Source organism: Pelodiscus sinensis, chromosome 11, assembly GCF_052426305.1.
Source record: "Pelodiscus sinensis isolate ZL-2025 chromosome 11, ASM5242630v1, whole genome shotgun sequence".
In the NCBI taxonomy this organism is placed as follows: Eukaryota; Metazoa; Chordata; order Testudines; family Trionychidae; genus Pelodiscus; species Pelodiscus sinensis.
Genome location: NC_143062.1, coordinates 19,603,917 through 19,619,188, shown reverse-complemented (window position 1 = coordinate 19,619,188; position 15,272 = coordinate 19,603,917). Strand labels below are relative to the sequence as shown.

General features: G+C 56.1%; 2 protein-coding genes across 3 annotated transcripts; both read right to left on the bottom strand.

Annotated features, from left to right (window-relative positions):
* Positions 1–30: 30 nt before the first annotated feature.
* LOC102446591 (cathepsin W-like) lies at positions 31–6,476 on the bottom strand. 2 transcript variants are annotated; one of them, XM_006121669.5, is made up of 11 exons: positions 5,295–6,475; positions 4,619–4,685; positions 4,138–4,251; positions 3,546–3,679; positions 3,228–3,327; positions 2,541–2,621; positions 1,972–2,091; positions 1,476–1,540; positions 1,254–1,344; positions 1,071–1,129; positions 31–382 (listed from the first exon to the last, which is right to left on the bottom strand). In XM_006121669.5, the coding sequence occupies exons 1-11, from the start codon at positions 5,394–5,396 to the stop codon at positions 269–271; spliced, it is 1,047 nt and encodes a 348-aa protein (XP_006121731.4). In that variant the 5' UTR covers positions 5,397–6,475; the 3' UTR covers positions 31–268. The 2 variants fall into 2 exon arrangements, with proteins under 2 accessions (XP_006121731.4, XP_075795102.1); XM_075938987.2 differs by lacking the exon at positions 1,972–2,091 and having other exon boundaries at positions 5,295–6,476.
* Positions 6,477–9,495: 3,019 nt separating this feature from the next.
* On the bottom strand, positions 9,496–14,374 carry LOC102460213 (cathepsin W-like). The gene is made up of 4 exons (XM_089781179.1): positions 13,204–14,374; positions 12,514–12,580; positions 12,027–12,140; positions 9,496–11,554 (listed from the first exon to the last, which is right to left on the bottom strand). Exons 1-4 carry the CDS (start codon positions 13,303–13,305, stop codon positions 11,439–11,441), a joined length of 399 nt encoding a protein of 132 aa, XP_089637305.1. The 5' UTR covers positions 13,306–14,374; the 3' UTR covers positions 9,496–11,438.
* Positions 14,375–15,272: the final 898 nt, after the last annotated feature.

The following is a 15,272-nucleotide window of genomic DNA, read 5'->3' as shown; positions in this document are numbered from 1 at the left end:
GTTTAATGGATATTTCACAGGCCCCATTCATTGTTCCAGCAAAGGGAAAGGGCTTTGGGCTTGCACACAGTGCATGCATGTGTGCTGCTGGAAGGGCCGAACTCAGCTCTGGTACCTGTGGGTGTGGAGCTATAGTGGTCTGAGTATTGAATTCATTTCCCCATCACACAGCGAAGGCCTATGGTGCCAACCAGTTTTTTTCTGTCTTGATGGTGGCAGAGGTCATTGCAGGGGAGTCAGCAGCCTCTCTGCAGCAGCGGCACCCCCTTCAAGAGGGACAATGGACCTTGCTTCCCGGGGCTCCTAAGCGTTGCACGATGGCTGTTACAGGGAACTTGCTGACTCCACAGGCGTTTCTGCCGCGATAGAGCCGGTAATAGCCCTGCCGAGTGGACACGTGGTTAGGGACAGTTGGTACTGGAGACCTTTTCTCACCCAGGGCTGCTGTACACTGGGAACTTACATTGGCATAGCTCTGTCTCAGGGCTGTAAAAATCCCCCTCCCCCCAAGATGGGTAGCAGTGCTGACCTAGGTGGATGGAACAATTCTGTGAGCCTAGCAGAGAGGAGTGAACTTCAATGACAGGAGAACCCCTCCCATGGGTGGAGGTGGCAAACAGCTGTGCTGCAAGTGTAGACAAACCCACACTCAGCCCTGGCACCTAACTGGGCCAGGGTCGGAACCTGGCTGGGGCATGTACAATAAAAGCCCACTCCTCACCCCGGTGGTGGCTGTGCCTTAGGCAGGGGATCCCTGTATACAGCAAAGCTGACAGCCACCGCAGGCCTGGGAGTGGTGGGGCTGAGGGCAGTCAGCCCTTAGCCCGCAGTGTAGGCCCCCCCAGCCCTCGGAGCCATGTTTCAGTACTCCTGTGGCAATTCAAAGGAGATCGGGGCAACGGCAGCAACCAGGAGCACCAAGCCCCTTTGAAACTCTGGGTCCTGGGACAACTGCCCCCACATTGATGGGCCTGCCTGTATAATCAGCCCCTGCATCCCACCCAGAGGTGGGATCAAACCAGCCCACACACCCACAGACAGCAGCACCATGCGGGCAGCCCCACACTCACCTGCTCTCCCCAGTGATCCCCCCAGGAGTTCTTGATGATCCAGAACTGCCTTTCGTTCACTACGGTTAATTGGCGAAGAGAAAGGCACAGAGGCATTAGGGTGATTTTGACAACTGAGTCTCCTGCCAACCCCCAGTTCATTTAACCCAAATCCAACCACTTGCAGTGCCCCTTGCTACTCACCAGCCCCGTAGCCAACTAGCAGAACAACATGATCCAGCTGGTCAGGACTGCAGTTCTTCACCAAGGGCTGGGAGATGCCCCTTTTATAATACTACAGAGGCACAAAAACGGGAGGAGGGAGTGAGTCAGTGACAGGGGAGGGGGAGCTTAGTGTGCAGGTCACTGGGATGGGGTGCGTAGCCAGAGGGCTTCCCCCCATTGCTGAAATTGGGGGGCACATACCTTCATGGCAGCTGAGTTCAGGGTAACTGTGATTGGACCCTGAGATGCGACATGTGCAGCTATTTCTAGAAGAGGAAACCCAAATGAACTGGGTGGGGAGGAGACCCCAGGAACAAACACCCCAGCCCTACCAGGCTGCTGCTGTACCCACAGGCTGGCTACATTGGCCCTTGTCCCACCCTGTGTCATCTGGGCACCCTTCACCTTCCTCCTCTGCTGCTCCAATGGGGAAGCATGGAACTAATAAGCCCCTTGCTGATTTCACACACACCACCCCATGCACCTTCCTGCCAGTGCACAGCTGCCTGAAAACTAAGCAGGGTCTTTGTCAGTTCTGGCCCTGTCTTACACAGCCTCCACCCTGACCCTGCTCTGCCTGACACTCCCCATTATGTCCCCAAAATGCTGCTGCACTGCCCCTCACATGCTCCTTTGCCCACCATTCCACCCTGGATGGTCCAGTCTCCCCAGCTGGCTCCACCCCAATCCCTCTCACCCTCCTCATCTTCAGGTAATGTCTGGAAGCCCTGGATGTAGGCAGCTGATGGCTTATCGTTGTTCTTGCATTTCTCTGTTTTCCCTTTGTAGGGGTAGTCAGCCTCGCTCGTCAGACCTCCTAGGAGGGGATGTGTGTAAAAGGACTGGAATGGGCCAGGAACACCTCATTCCCTGCTCCAGCACTGCCCTGTTCTGAAGCCCCCCTGCATGCATCCTGTCATATAGTACAGCCAGAACAGGGTCCAGGAGTGAGGAAGGGTCTGTGTACCATACAGAGGAGACTGTACTCAGTGTGGGCCAGGGTCTATGCAGCATCCAATGATGGGAGCTGCTGACTAGGCTAGGATCTGTGCAATTCTAGGGGCCCCCAATCTCAAGGGGCCTGTACAGCACCTGTAATGAGAAGGGGCCTAGTCTGGTTTGGGGTGAGTCTCCATGCACTAAAATATTCTCACAATAAAATTGTTGTGGGGGTGAAGAAGGGCACGTCCTGGAAGGTCCAGAACATGGCGGGCGGTGTTACTGTCTGCAGGGAAAAGGACCCATGTCCCTCCAGTGCCTACGTACGTAAACGGAGCACCGTGGTGAAGGCGTCCCACACGTAGCCCCCATTGCACCCTGCTCCACACCAGCTGCAGTCCAACACCTCTGCAAAGGAAGCAGGGGATGAGCACCAAGCCAGCTCCCACTCATCCCCGTCACACTCTGAAATCCTGCCCCTGCTGGGCAGCAGGTACTGACCATGATAGACCCCAGTGAGCACCTGGCAGGGGGAAGTTCCCATTGTGGCTCCTGGTGGGGCTGATTGTCCCACACTTGGATGGAAAGACTCATGGCACCTGCTAGCCCTGGCTTTAACATCTGGTGGGGGAGAGTCCCTCAGGCAGGGCTCAGCTGATAATACAGTGGGGGGAGAGGTACCAAGTCTACCAAGAGGCAAGTCTGTGGTGGGGCTGTCCCCCTACCCCACTGAGTACAAACAGGGTGCAAATATAAGAAACCCCATAGAGTCCGCACATCAGGTCTCCACGTACCCCAGGTTTCTAGGCAAGCCCAAGTGAAGAGAGTTCTTTACACGCACTCACACACATACCAGGATTCTGAGCTGGGAAGGATCTTCCAACATCCCCAGAAACCCCCTCCTCTGTGCCCCATTCACCACAGCCTGTTGGGGGCTGCGCACAGCAGGGCAGCGCTGGCTGGGGTGTCCCATCCACTTCCAGTCAAGGGGGCGCCCCACCCCCACGTCCCTACCTTGCACCGAGAGGTTCCGGGGCTGGTGGAAGTGGATGTTCCAGAGGGACTCGATGTTGGAGACGGCAGCAAATGCCCAGCATGAGCGACACTCCATTCCCTGCAGAGAGAGGGGAGGAGAGGCCCAGCATGGCGCTATGGGGTGCTGTGCTGTGGGGCTCAAGGGGGAGCTCTTCCTGGCCTCAGCACTGATCCCAGTGCCCCAGCTGAGGCAGAGAGGCGCTGACTGGGGTTAGCAATGGGGGGGTTCTTATTACTGAGCCACCCCTGAACTGCTCCATTTAACTGCTAATCTGTGGGCTCCCTCCCTGCAACTACCTGGTTCCTCACAGCAGTCACAGCCCCGGCCTTCCTCCAATCGCAGGATGTGGGCAGCTTCCCCCTCGGGAGCCGGGGGGCCTGGGCCATGCTGGGGGGTGGGTGGCTTTGAAATACGCCACGGAACTCCTCATCTGGGGGGACAGAGGGAGATGGCACTGAGGGGTGCTGGAAGGGGAAGGATGGGTGCAAAGAGGTGGGAGGTAGAGGAAGAGGGTGCAGAGACATGGGGGAGCAGCAGGGAGGGAGATATGTGAGGGATGCAAAATGGTGAAGGCCAGGAGGAGGGAGGGTGCAAAGCAGTGGGGCCAGGAAAAGGGATGTAGAGTGGTGGGGAGGGGAAGGGAGCAGTGCAGAGCAGTACATTTGGGGAAGGGGATGTAGAGAGGTGTGGGTGTGGAAGGGGTGGTAGCACTAGAAGGGGTGAAGAGATGTGGGGGTAGGAGTAGTGGGTGCAGCATGGTGAGGAACGGGAGGGGTACTGAGTGGTGTGGACAGAAAAGGGGGGGTCACAGGACAGGTCCTGAGCTGTAGGAGTGGGAAGGGGTGCACAGCTGCAGGGCTGAGGGATGCGGGGGGCCTGGGGTCCCACCTGTCCAGTCGCTAAAGCGGGTCACTCCATACTGCCCCGTGCCCAGCTCCGTCTCCTGCAGCTGCTGTGCCGTGACAAGACTCTGCATGAAGATCCCGAAGCGTCTCTGCTGTTCTGGAGGGGGAGGAGGATCATGGGCTCTGGGGTGCAGGAGACCCCCAGCTGGTAGCACTAGACATCCTGCCCCCCAGACCTACCATCAGGGCCAGAAGTTTCCACTTTCAAGTGTCTCTTTCCACTGCTAGCGAGAGCCGCAGAGGGGTGGGTATGACACCAGCCTGATGGAAATGGTGAGACAACAGCGAAGGACTCCAACCCCGCCTCTATTGAGGCCCAGCGCATGCAGCGCCCCGGGGAAAGCCTGGCTCAGAGATGTGGTGAGGCGAATCAAGCTGGTCTGTCATCCTGGCCACGGCCCCTTTTCCCCCTGCTACCCACGTAAGCCCCTCCAGGAAGAGTCCCCCATCCCCCCATCCATCACCTGCAGGGCTCCTGTAAGTTCTGTTGAATTGAATCATAAAATCCTTGAACATTCGGGTCACTTCAGCCTGAAATGGACAAACCAGCGGGTGGAATTGAAGGGGTATCCAAGCAGCCAGTGCTCCTGCCCCATTCCCCATGCTCAGTCCTGCCCCGCAAGCTCTGCTGATGCTCCCAATCTCCACCCCAGCCCCCTGGAAGCCCAGTCCTGGGTCCCTATCCTACACCTCTGTCAGCACCCCTCAGTCCTGAACCACAGCCCCCTGCGAGCCAAGCCCTGGGCTGTGCACCCCCACCCAGCTCTGCTCATGCCCCTCAGCCTCCCACCACCACCAGCTATCCCTACTTCGGGGTGTGAGGTGGAGCCCTCTGATGTCTGTGGGAACAGAGGGGTGGATGGGGAGAGTGTTGATGCCTATGTGCCGCTTGGGCTCAGAGAGGCACATGGAGCATAGAGGAGTGTGCAGTGGCTGGTGCATGAGGGATAGGCTGTCCTGCAGTGGGAATGGCTCCTGGATTTGCCCCTCTCCATGCCCATCACCCATCTCTGGAGTATCAAAACAAGCACCAAGATTGCTGGAGCACAGAAGCCAGTGGCACTCGGTACAGACACTCTGGCTTTCAGGGCCCTTCCCCCCAAAAAATTGCTCCCTCTGGGTTCACCCTCCATCCCTTACCTTGCTGAGTCCTGGGGGCAGGATGGAGCCAGCTGGAAGGGCACAGCCCCAGCTCCAGCCCCACAGCAGCAGGAGGCAGGGACTCCACACTCCAGGCCCCATGACAGTAGCTGCTCAGTGCTAGCCCAGGCATCCTGTGGTGGCTATATGGGCAGGAGAGTGACGGAAACTGTCGAGCTGAGGAGTAGCAGGTGTGAAATCCGGAGGTGGCAGAAGGGGGGGATCTGAGGTGTGGGGGTTGGGTCTCAGACCTCCACGCAGCCTCAGACCTGCTGCTGGGCTCTCAAGGTCTGTGCCAGACGGACAGATTTGAGACAATGGGGCATTGTTCTGTCAGTTCCCCTGGCTCATCTGCTCTACTGGTGGGGGCATTTAGCCCGGGGCACCATCCTCTGGTGCCTACCTTGCCCCCCCCCCCCCCCCCCCCAGGTAACGGTGCCACAGAATCCAAAGACCCTGGAAGCAATGTCGCTTATGACAACCACAGCACAGTGAACCTCTGTCTGGGGCTGGCCACGCTGGAATCCAGCCCCCCTCTGCCAAGGGTGTCTGTAAAATACCCCAGCAGAGACATGGGGCTTTTAGTGCCCCCTACTGCATCCACTAAGCTCAACAGCCCTAGGGCTGCTCAAGGGCAGCGTTTCTCAAATTGTGGGTCAGGACCACAAAGTGGGTCACGACTCCTTTTAATGGGGCTGCCAGGCTGGGCTTGCTGGAGCTCGTACATTGGCTCCTGCTGGGGCTCAGGCCTGAACCTAAAAGCCAAGCCCCACTGCCTAGGACCAAAGCCTTCAAGGCGGTGGGACTGGCCGGGAGGTTCCGGATCCGTGGGTTCTACTCTGGGAAGCAGGACTCCTGGGGCATGTCTACACTAGGGAGTCATTGCGAAATAACTCCCCTTATTTCCAAGTAACACGGTGAGCATCCACACTCCCAAGCCGGTGATTTCGAAATGACAGCTCCTGCCTGGGAAGAGGAATAAGTTGATTTTGAAATAACAGGGAGTGTAGCCATAGCCTGGAACAGCCATGCACCATGTGTTCCAGAAGGACCTGTGCCGGCTGCGCCTGATGGCAGCCCGGGCCTATGTCAAAGCGCTGGAGTCCAGCCTCGCGCCTGTCACATCCACCCTACAGGAACCCCTTAAGATGAATGCAGTGGTGAGTAGGCCATGGGACACCCACCGCTGGGAATGAAAGGGGGACGGGCGTTTGGATGGAACCAGGAGACAGGGTGAGAAAAATCATGATTTTCTCCACAGCTCTAGCGGAGGAGAGGTGAGGGGGCTGGGTAGTTTTTGCTGCTATGGGTTGAAGTAGAGCCCTGCACGGGACTGTTTTTAAATCCTGCTCCCGTCCTGCCCTGCAATACCATATTGTTTCTCGAATATTTATCCTGCTCCCGGTACTGAGGCAGTAGGCCATTGGGATCCCAGTCCTGGTGCAGGGCATGGACATCCTGTTCTCAGCACAGCTCCCTCCCCAGGACTCCTTGCAAATCGGATGGGGAGTAGGGATGTAATCGTGTAGTCAATTAACCGATAAGCAAAAGCTCATAGCTTAATTCTATAGACTACACGCATTTCTCCCCCTCCCCTCCACCACTAGATTTTTTAGCAGGCTGGTGAGCAGCTGCTCTCAGTCTTGGTTCGTGCCCAATCTGGGACCTATCCCTGCTGCAGTTCTGCTTTTAAAGTGTATTAGGGGCCAGGCAGGGAGGCAACTCAGCTCATTTCTGGCTCACGCTGGGTCTGGGAGCTCAGACCCCACCTCTCGGACAAGGGCTACTGTCACCCCGCGCTTCTGTCTTTGTTTCAGAGGCAGCAGAGTGGGGCAACAGGCAGCCGGACCGTGAGGGGAGCTAGTTTTTAAACTGGCACCCCTTGTGGACCAGCTTCCACCTGGCATCCCGTGCTGCTGCCCAACTGGAATCAGGCCTGGTCTTTACATCAGAGGGGTTAGAGGAAGGAATTTAGCATCAAAGAAAGTTCTACCCTCCCTCCCTCCATCCCTGAAACCTGGGGGCAACACTTAGAAACCTGAGCTGTGATCACAGCATCCCAATAAAGCCAGCACAGTTGCTTTACCGAGGATGTCAGTGTGTGGAGTATACAGCATGGAAGTTTCAGGGAGATACATGCAGATAAACCATTAAACCCCCATCAACCAAAGGGGCCACACCGAGCACAGAAAAGCAGTTTAATGGATATTTCACAGGCCCCATTCATTGTTCCAGCAAAGGGAAAGGGGTTTGGGCTCGGGGACAGTGCATGCATGTGTGCTGCTGGAACGGCCGAACCCAGCTCTGGTACCTGTGGGTGTGGAGCTATAGTGGTCTGAGTATTGAATTCATTTCCCCATCACACCGCGAAGGCCTATGGTGCCAACCAGTTTTTTCTGTCTTGATGGTGGCAGAGGTCATTGCAGGGGAGTCAGCAGCCTCTCTGCAGCAGCAGCACCCTGTTCAAGGGGGGCAGTGGACCTTGCTTCCCGGGGCTCCTAAGCGTTGCACAATGGCTGTTACAGGGGACTCGGTGACACCACAGGCGTTTGTGCCACGATAGAGACAGTAATATCCCTGCCGAGTGGACACGTGGTTAGGGACAGTTGGTACTGGAGACCTTTTCTCACCCAGGGCTGCTGTACACTGGAGCTATGTCTACACTGGCATGATTTTGCACAAGAACTCTCTTACAGAAGAGTTCTTGTGCAAAAACTCTTCCAGAAGAGAGCGTCTACACTGGCATGTGCTTTTGCGCAAGAGCATCCATGCCAGTGTAGACGCTCTCTTGCGCAAGAAAGCTCTGATGGCCATTTTAACCAAGAACAGTTAACAAGAACAGTTGCGCAAGAGGGCTTATTCCTGAGTGGGAGCATCATAGTTCTTGCGCAAGAAGCCCTGATTTCATACATTAGAACGTCAGTGTTCTTGCACAAGAACTTGTGGCCAGTGTAGACAGGCAGCAAGTTTTTGCGCAAAAGTGGCCACTTTTGCGAAAGATCGCGCCAATGTAGACACAGCCTGGGAACTTACATTGGCATACCTCTGTCTTAGGGCTGTAAAACCCCTCCCCGCAAGAGAGGTAGCACTGCTGACTTACTCCCCAAGGAGCTATAGGCCTCTTTGAAAATTCGAGTCCCAGGACAATGGACCCCATTGCCCCTCATTGGTGAGCCTACCTGCACCCTATTCAGAGGTGGCTGCATCTCTGCAGGATCCCACAGCATAGTCTTCATTTAAAACCAACCAACACACCCATGGATGATGCTGTCCTGTGGGCAGCCCCACACTCACCTTCTCTCCCCATCCTTCCCCCCAGGAGTTCTTGATGACCCAGTACAGCTTTTTGTTCTCTGCAATTAATTGGTAGGGAACAGAAAAGGGACATAAGTTGCTTTTGACAGCTGAGCCCCCTGCCCAGCCTCTCACCCAATACAAACCCACACACTACCCATCCCCTGCCCCGATGCACCCACTCACCAGCTCCGAATCCAACCACCAGAGTAACATGATCCCTATAGTCTGGGCTGCAGCTGATCACTGATGGCAGGGAGATGCCCTCTTGATAATGCTGCAGAGGTACAAAAATGAGGGGAAGGTGAGTCAGGAAGGGAGGGGGAGCTTAGTGTACAGGTCACTGTGGGATGGGGTGCATAGCCAGAGGGCTTCCCCCCATTGCTGCAATTAGGGGGCACATACCTTCATGGCAGCTGAGTTCAGGGTAACTGTGATTGGGCCCTGAGATGCGACATGTGCAGCTATTTCTAGAATAGGAAACCCAAATGAACTGGGTGGGGAGGAGACCCCAGGAACAAACACCCCAGACCCAGGCATGGCCCTACCAGGCTGCTGCTGTACCCACAGGCTGGCTACACTGCCCCTTGTCCTGCCCTGTGTCCTTTGGGCCCCCAACATCCCTCACCTTCCCCCTCTTCTACTCAGAGCTCCCCCAGGGAAAGCACAAAACTAACCAGCTCCACATCACTCCATGAACGGCTGCCTGGAAACTGACCAGGTCTTGATCAGTTCTGGCCCTGCCCCCTCCCACCAGCCCTCTTTGTCACCCCCCCCCCCATCCTGTTCTACTGCCCCTCACTCCCTTTGCCCCACCGCTCCACCCAAAATGGTCCAGTTCCCCCATCCCATATCCCCATTCCTCTCCTCCCAGGCCTCACCCTCCTCATCTCTAGGCAGAGTCAGGAAGCCCTGGATATAGGCACCACGATCATCACAGCTCTTGCATTTCTCCTCTCTCCCTGTGTAGGGGTAGTCATCCTCGCTGGTCAGACCTCCTGGAAGCAAGTGTATGTGAAAGGGATGGGATGGGCCCAGAGCCCCTTATTCCCTGCTCTACTCACCTCCCCTTCCAGACTCAAGCAGCAGAGTCAATCTCCCCTCCCCCCACAGCCTGTCAGAGTGCATTCAGAGGAGGGACTAGGACTGAGAAGAGGACTCCTTCTGTGCACAGTACCAGGGAGACTGCACTGGGTCTGGGTCAGGGTCCTTGCAGCCTCTGACATGATGGGGGGGTTCCAATCTCAGTGGGTCTGTGCAGGGACCGGCACCCATCTGGGTCAGGATCTGGGCAGCACCAGTGCTGGGGGCTGCAGACTGGGCTGGGGGCTGTGCAGTGCTATGGGCCCCAATTTTGATTATGTTTGTGCAGCACCTGGCACACTGGGGAGGGGCTCCAGTCTGGGTTGGGGTGAGTCCCCAGGAACTAAAATATTGCAGCGAAACTGTTGTGGGAGTGCAATGGGGCCAGTCCTGGGGCATGCAGGCAGTTTGCAGGGTAAAGGACCCATGTCCCTCCAGTGCCTACGTACGTAAACAGAGCACCACATTGAAGGCATCCCACACGTAACCCCCTTTACACCCTGCTCCACACCAGCTGCAGTCCAACACCTCTGCAAAGGAAGCACGGGGTGAGCACCAAGCCAGCTCCCACTCATCCCCGTCACACTCTGAAATCCTGCCCCTCCTGGGCAGCAGGTACTGACCATGATAGACCCCAGTGAGCACCTGGCTCATTTGGCAGGTGGGACTTCCCATTGTGGCTCCGGGGGGGTGATTTTCCCACCCCTGGATGGAAATACTTGTGGCACCTGCCATCCCCAGCTTTAACAGCTGGTGGAGGAGAGTACCTCAGGCAGGGATCAGTTGGAGGAGAGAGAAAACGTGTTCATCTTGACCTCTGGGGATAGAACAAGAAGCAATGGGCTTAAACTGCAGCAAGGGAGTTTTGGGTTGGACATTAGGAAAAACTTCCTAACTGTCAGGGTGGTTAAACACTGGAATAAATTGCCCAGGGAGGTTGTGGAATCTCCATCTCTGGAGATATTTAAGAGCAGGTTAGATAAATGTCTATCAGGGATGGTCTAGACAGTATTTGGTCCTGCCATGGCGGCAGGAGATTAGACTCGATGACCTCTCGGGTCCCCTCCAGTCCTAGTATTCTATGATAATACAGTGGGGAGAAGGGTTCCAAATCTACCAGGAGGCAAGTGACACCAGTGAGTGCCAATAGGGTGCAGATATATGAAACCCCATGTGGGGTCCCTTTCTACCCCACACTCCCAGGCATGTCAAAAGTTAAAAGCTTCCAGGGGCAGGAAGTGAAGAGAGTTCTTTACATGCACTCACACACATACCAGGATTCTGAGCTGGGAAGGATCTTCCAACATCCCCAGACACCCCCTCCTCTGCGCCCCATTCACCACAGCCTGTTGGGGGCTGCGCACAGCAGGGCAGCGCTGGCTGGGGTGTCCCATCCGGTTCCAGTCGAGGGGGCTTCCCATCCCCATGTCCCTACCTTGCACCGAGAGGTTCCGGGGCTGGTGGAAGTGGATGTTCCAGAGGGACTCGATGTTGGAGACGGCAGCAAATGCCCAGCATGAGCGACACTCCATTCCCTGCAGAGAGAGGGGAGGGGAGGCCCAGCATGGCACTAGGGGGTGCTGTGGAGCTCAAGGGGGAGCTCTTCCTGCCCTCAGCACTGATCCCAGTGCCCCAGCTGAGGCAGAGAGGCGCTGACTGGGGTTAGCAATGGGGGGAGGGGTTATTACTACCAAGCCACACCCGTCCTGTCACATTTAACTGATGATTTGTGGGCCCCGCTCCCAACTACCTAGTTCCTCACAGCAGTCACAGCCCCGGCCTTCCTTCAATTGCAGGATGTGGGCAGCTTCCCCCTCGGGAGCCGGGGGCCTGGGCCATGCTGGGGGGTGCGTGGCTTTGAAATATGCCATGGAACTCCTCATCTGGGGGGACAGAGGGAGATGGCACTGAGGGGTGCTGGAAGGGGAAGAAAGGGGTGCAAAGAGGTGGGAGGTAGAGGAAGAGGCACCATGGGGAGGAGAAGAGGGGGTACATAGGAAAGGTGCAGACTCATAAAGACTGGGAAGAGGGGGCAGAGTGGTGGGGACTGGGATGGGAGGAGTGCAGAGCTTTGAGGGTAGATGGAAGGTGCAGAGTTGGTGGTGGGGGAGGAGGGCAAATGGTGGGGAAGAGAAAGAGGGTTCATGGGAGGGGTGCCGAGTGATGGGGTGGGAATAGGGTCTAGGGGTGCCCAGCTGTGGGGGTAGGAGAAGTGGGTGCAGCATGGTGAGGGACATGAGGGGTACCAAGTGGTGTGGACAGAGAAGGGGGGTCACAGGACAGGTGCTGAGCTGTAGGAGTGGGAAGGGGTACACATCTGCAGGGCTGAGGGATGTGAGGAGTTGGGGGTCCCACCTGTCAAGTCACTGAAGAGGGTCACTCCATACTGCCCCGTGCCCAGCTCCGTCTCCTGCAGCTGCTGTGCCGCAAGCAGACTCTGCGTGAAGATCCCGAAGCGTCTCTGCTGTTCTGGAGGGGGAGGAGGTTCATGGGCTCTGGGGTGCAGGAGACCCCTAGCTGGTGGCACTAAACATCCTGCCCCCCAGACCTACCATCAGGGGCAGGAATTTTCATTTTCCAGTGTCTCTTTCCACTGCTAGCGAGACCTGGGCAGCGGGGGAAGCGGGTATAATGGAAAGGGCAAGACAGCAGCAGAGGCCTCCAACCCCACCCCTGCCTGGGCCTGGCACACGTGTGGCCCGGGGAAAGCCTGGCTCAGAGGCGAGGAGAAAGGGATCGAGCTAGTCTGCTCACTTGGCCACAGCCCCTCTTTCCCCTGCTGCCACCCACGTTCTCCCACGTGAGCCCCCCAGGAAGAGTCCCCCATCCCCCCATCCATCACCTGCAGGGCTCCTGTAAGTCCTGTTGAATTGAATCATAAAATCCTTGAACATTCGGGTCACTTCAGCCTGAAATGGACAAACCGGTGAGGCAGTGTGGGAGTGAAGGGGCATCCCAGTAGCCAGTGTCCTGTTCCATTCCTCATGCTCAGTTCTCTCCTCCTAGCTCTGCTCATGCCCCAAATCCCCGCGTAGCCCCTATTTCCTGGGTCCCCATCCTACAGCTCTGCCAGTGCCCCTCAGGTCCTGAACCACAACCCCCTACCATCCAAGCCCTTGGCTGTGCGCTCCCACCCAGCTCTGCTCATGCCCCTCAGTCTCCCACCTCCACCGGCTATCCCTGCTTTGGGGTATGAGGTGGAGGAGCCCTCTGATGTGTGTGGGAACAGAGGGGTGGATGGGGGGAGTGTTGGTGTCTATGTGCTGTTTGGGCTCAGAGAGGCACATGGAGCATGGGGGAATGTGCAGCCGCTGGTGCATGAGGCACAGGCTGTCCTGCAGTGGGAATGGTTCCTGGACTCACCCCTTTTGGTGGTGCCGCCCAACTCCCATCCCTGGAGTATCCAACATGCACCAAAGTGCTGGGCTGAGCACAGTAGCCAGTGGCACTTGTTACAGACACTCTGGCTTTCTGGCCCCCTCCGCCCCCCCATCCCAAATTGCTCCCTCTGGGTTCACCCTCCATCCCTTACCTTGCTGAGTCCCGGGGGCAGGATGGAGCCAGCTGGAAGGGCACAGCCCCAGCTCCAGCCCCACAGCAGCAGGAGGCAGGGACTCCACACTCCAGGCCCCATGGCAGTAGCAGCTCAGTGCTAGCCCAGGCATGGGCAGGAGAGTGAGGGAAACTGTGGAGCTGAGGAGCAGTAGGTGTGAAATCCGGGGGCATGAGAAGAGAGATCTGAGGTGTGGGGGTTGGGTCTCAGACCTCCACGCAGCCTCAGACCTGCTGCTGGGCTCTCAAGGTCTGTGCCAGATGGACAGATTTGGAGACAATGGGGCATTGTTCTGTCAGTTCCCCTGGCTCATCTGCTCTACTGGTGGGGGCATTTAGCCCGGGGCACCATCCTCTGGTGCCCACCTTGCCCCCCCAGGTAATGGTGCCCCAGAATCCAAAGACCGTAGGAGCAACTGCCCCCTGTAGTGCAGACATCCTTGTAATGGGTCTGCCGGGCTGGGCTTGTAGATAAATCTATGTATTATATATATTACTTCATATGACTTGACATTGTGCCTCTCCATATAACCTTGTAGCTTTGTATTAATCCATATGACCTTGTAACTTTGTATTAGAACCTGAATCCATATAACCTTGTAACTTTGTATTAGAACCCTATATAGAAAACTTGTAGAAAACTGAATATATAGTTAAAATGGTAAAAATGTCTTTTGCTAGGAGTAGAATAAAATTTTTCCCCCACTCTCTTTCCCCCACTCTGTAATCAATTGCCCTATTGAATGAATGAGGTGTGAATGAGTAAGACTTGGGAGCCAAGCACCTCCAGACAGCTACACCAGTTGAAGAGGGGGTGGAAGCCAGACCCAAGGTGTCAAGTGGGCTGAAGAAATCCAATCCTTGGGGATTAGAAGCAGGCACCTTCTTTGGAAAACACCCTCTCTGCAGCACAAAGGGACGAATGGACACAGACCCAGAGTTTGAATCTGGGATATATCTGCATATGAGAGGGATGCTAGAAAAGTGAGGTGTCTTGCAGAGGACCCCGGGTTTCGTCTTGTCACCATTGGAGCATCGATCCGGATCCGCAGAAGCCCGGCTCCACCCTTCCCCCATCTAACTCACCAGGCCAGTGCAGTTAAGGGGAGCAACTCGTTGGTAACAACAGCAAGACGGAGTGTGCTTGTGTGTGTGTGAGTGCATGAGTGATAGATAGATAGATAGATAGATAGATAGATAGATAGATATCATATGCATATGATAAGGGTTGATTATTCTATGTGTGATCAATAAATGTGGCATTATCCCCCTGAAAAAGATCCCGAGTACTTCTTTTAAGTACAACAGGCTTGCCGGGGCTCAGGCCTGTAGCTGAAATCCAAGCCCCACTGACTAGGACCAAATCTTCAAGGTAGTGAGAATGGCTGGGAGGTTCCAGAGCCTTGGGTTCTATTCTGAGAAGCAGGACTCCTGGGGCATGTCTACACTAGGGATGTTATAGTATAGTTGATTAACAGATAAGCAAAAGCTTATAGGTTAATGCTATAGCACTGGTTGCGGTGCGTATTTATGTTGTCCTGTTGAGTAGCTATGGAGTTGGTTATGTTGTGTAGCAGTCCTGCAGTAACCTCATCTCACCTAGAACCCACCTTACAGCCCCACCCCGTATCCTCTTTCACCTGGGGGCAGCACCGGCATGATACCCTCCCTCTTGCACCTCAGCAACCGCCTCCCCTCACATTGACCCCCCCTTCCCTGTACACCTCCCAGTGACCCCTTGCTTCCCCCTTTGTGCCCCCATCCTTTCCCTGCCCCACTCAGCCCTGCCCTCTTCCTGCAGGGTGGGGGAGCACTGCAGTGAGTGACACTCCCCTCTCATTGGCTACTGCTCCCCCACCCCATTTAACCAATCAGGTGACCCCATTTGTGTGTCTGCTGAGGTTGCGGATCTTCATTGAACTTTAGCTTGCAGTGCAGACATACCCTTCCAGATGCTGCTGATCCACCAGCAGGGCTGCTCCTGCAAATCATTGCCTGGGAACTCCACCGGATCCTTCCCCCAACGGCCAGTGAGGGGTCAGGACTCCT

Coding starts and splice junctions, on each gene's coding strand:
- LOC102446591 (XM_006121669.5), bottom strand. CDS start 5,396: ATGGGGCCTGGAGTGTGGAGTCCCTGCCTCCTGCTGCTGTGGGGCTGG. Junction 3,328..3,545: donor TGACTGCTGTGAGGAACCAG/GTAGTTGCAGGG, acceptor CTCTCTCTGCAG/GGAATGGAGTGTCGCTCATG. Junction 1,345..1,475: donor TGAACTCAGCTGCCATGAAG/GTATGTGCCCCC, acceptor GTGCCTCTGTAG/TATTATAAAAGGGGCATCTC.
- LOC102460213 (XM_089781179.1), bottom strand. CDS start 13,305: ATGGGGCCTGGAGTGTGGAGTCCCTGCCTCCTGCTGCTGTGGGGCTGG. Junction 12,581..13,203: donor TGCCCCCGGGACTCAGCAAG/GTAAGGGATGGA, acceptor TGTCCATTTCAG/GCTGAAGTGACCCGAATGTT. Junction 11,555..12,026: donor CCTCTTCAGTGACTTGACAG/GTGGGACCCCCA, acceptor CTGTCCCCCCAG/ATGAGGAGTTCCATGGCATA.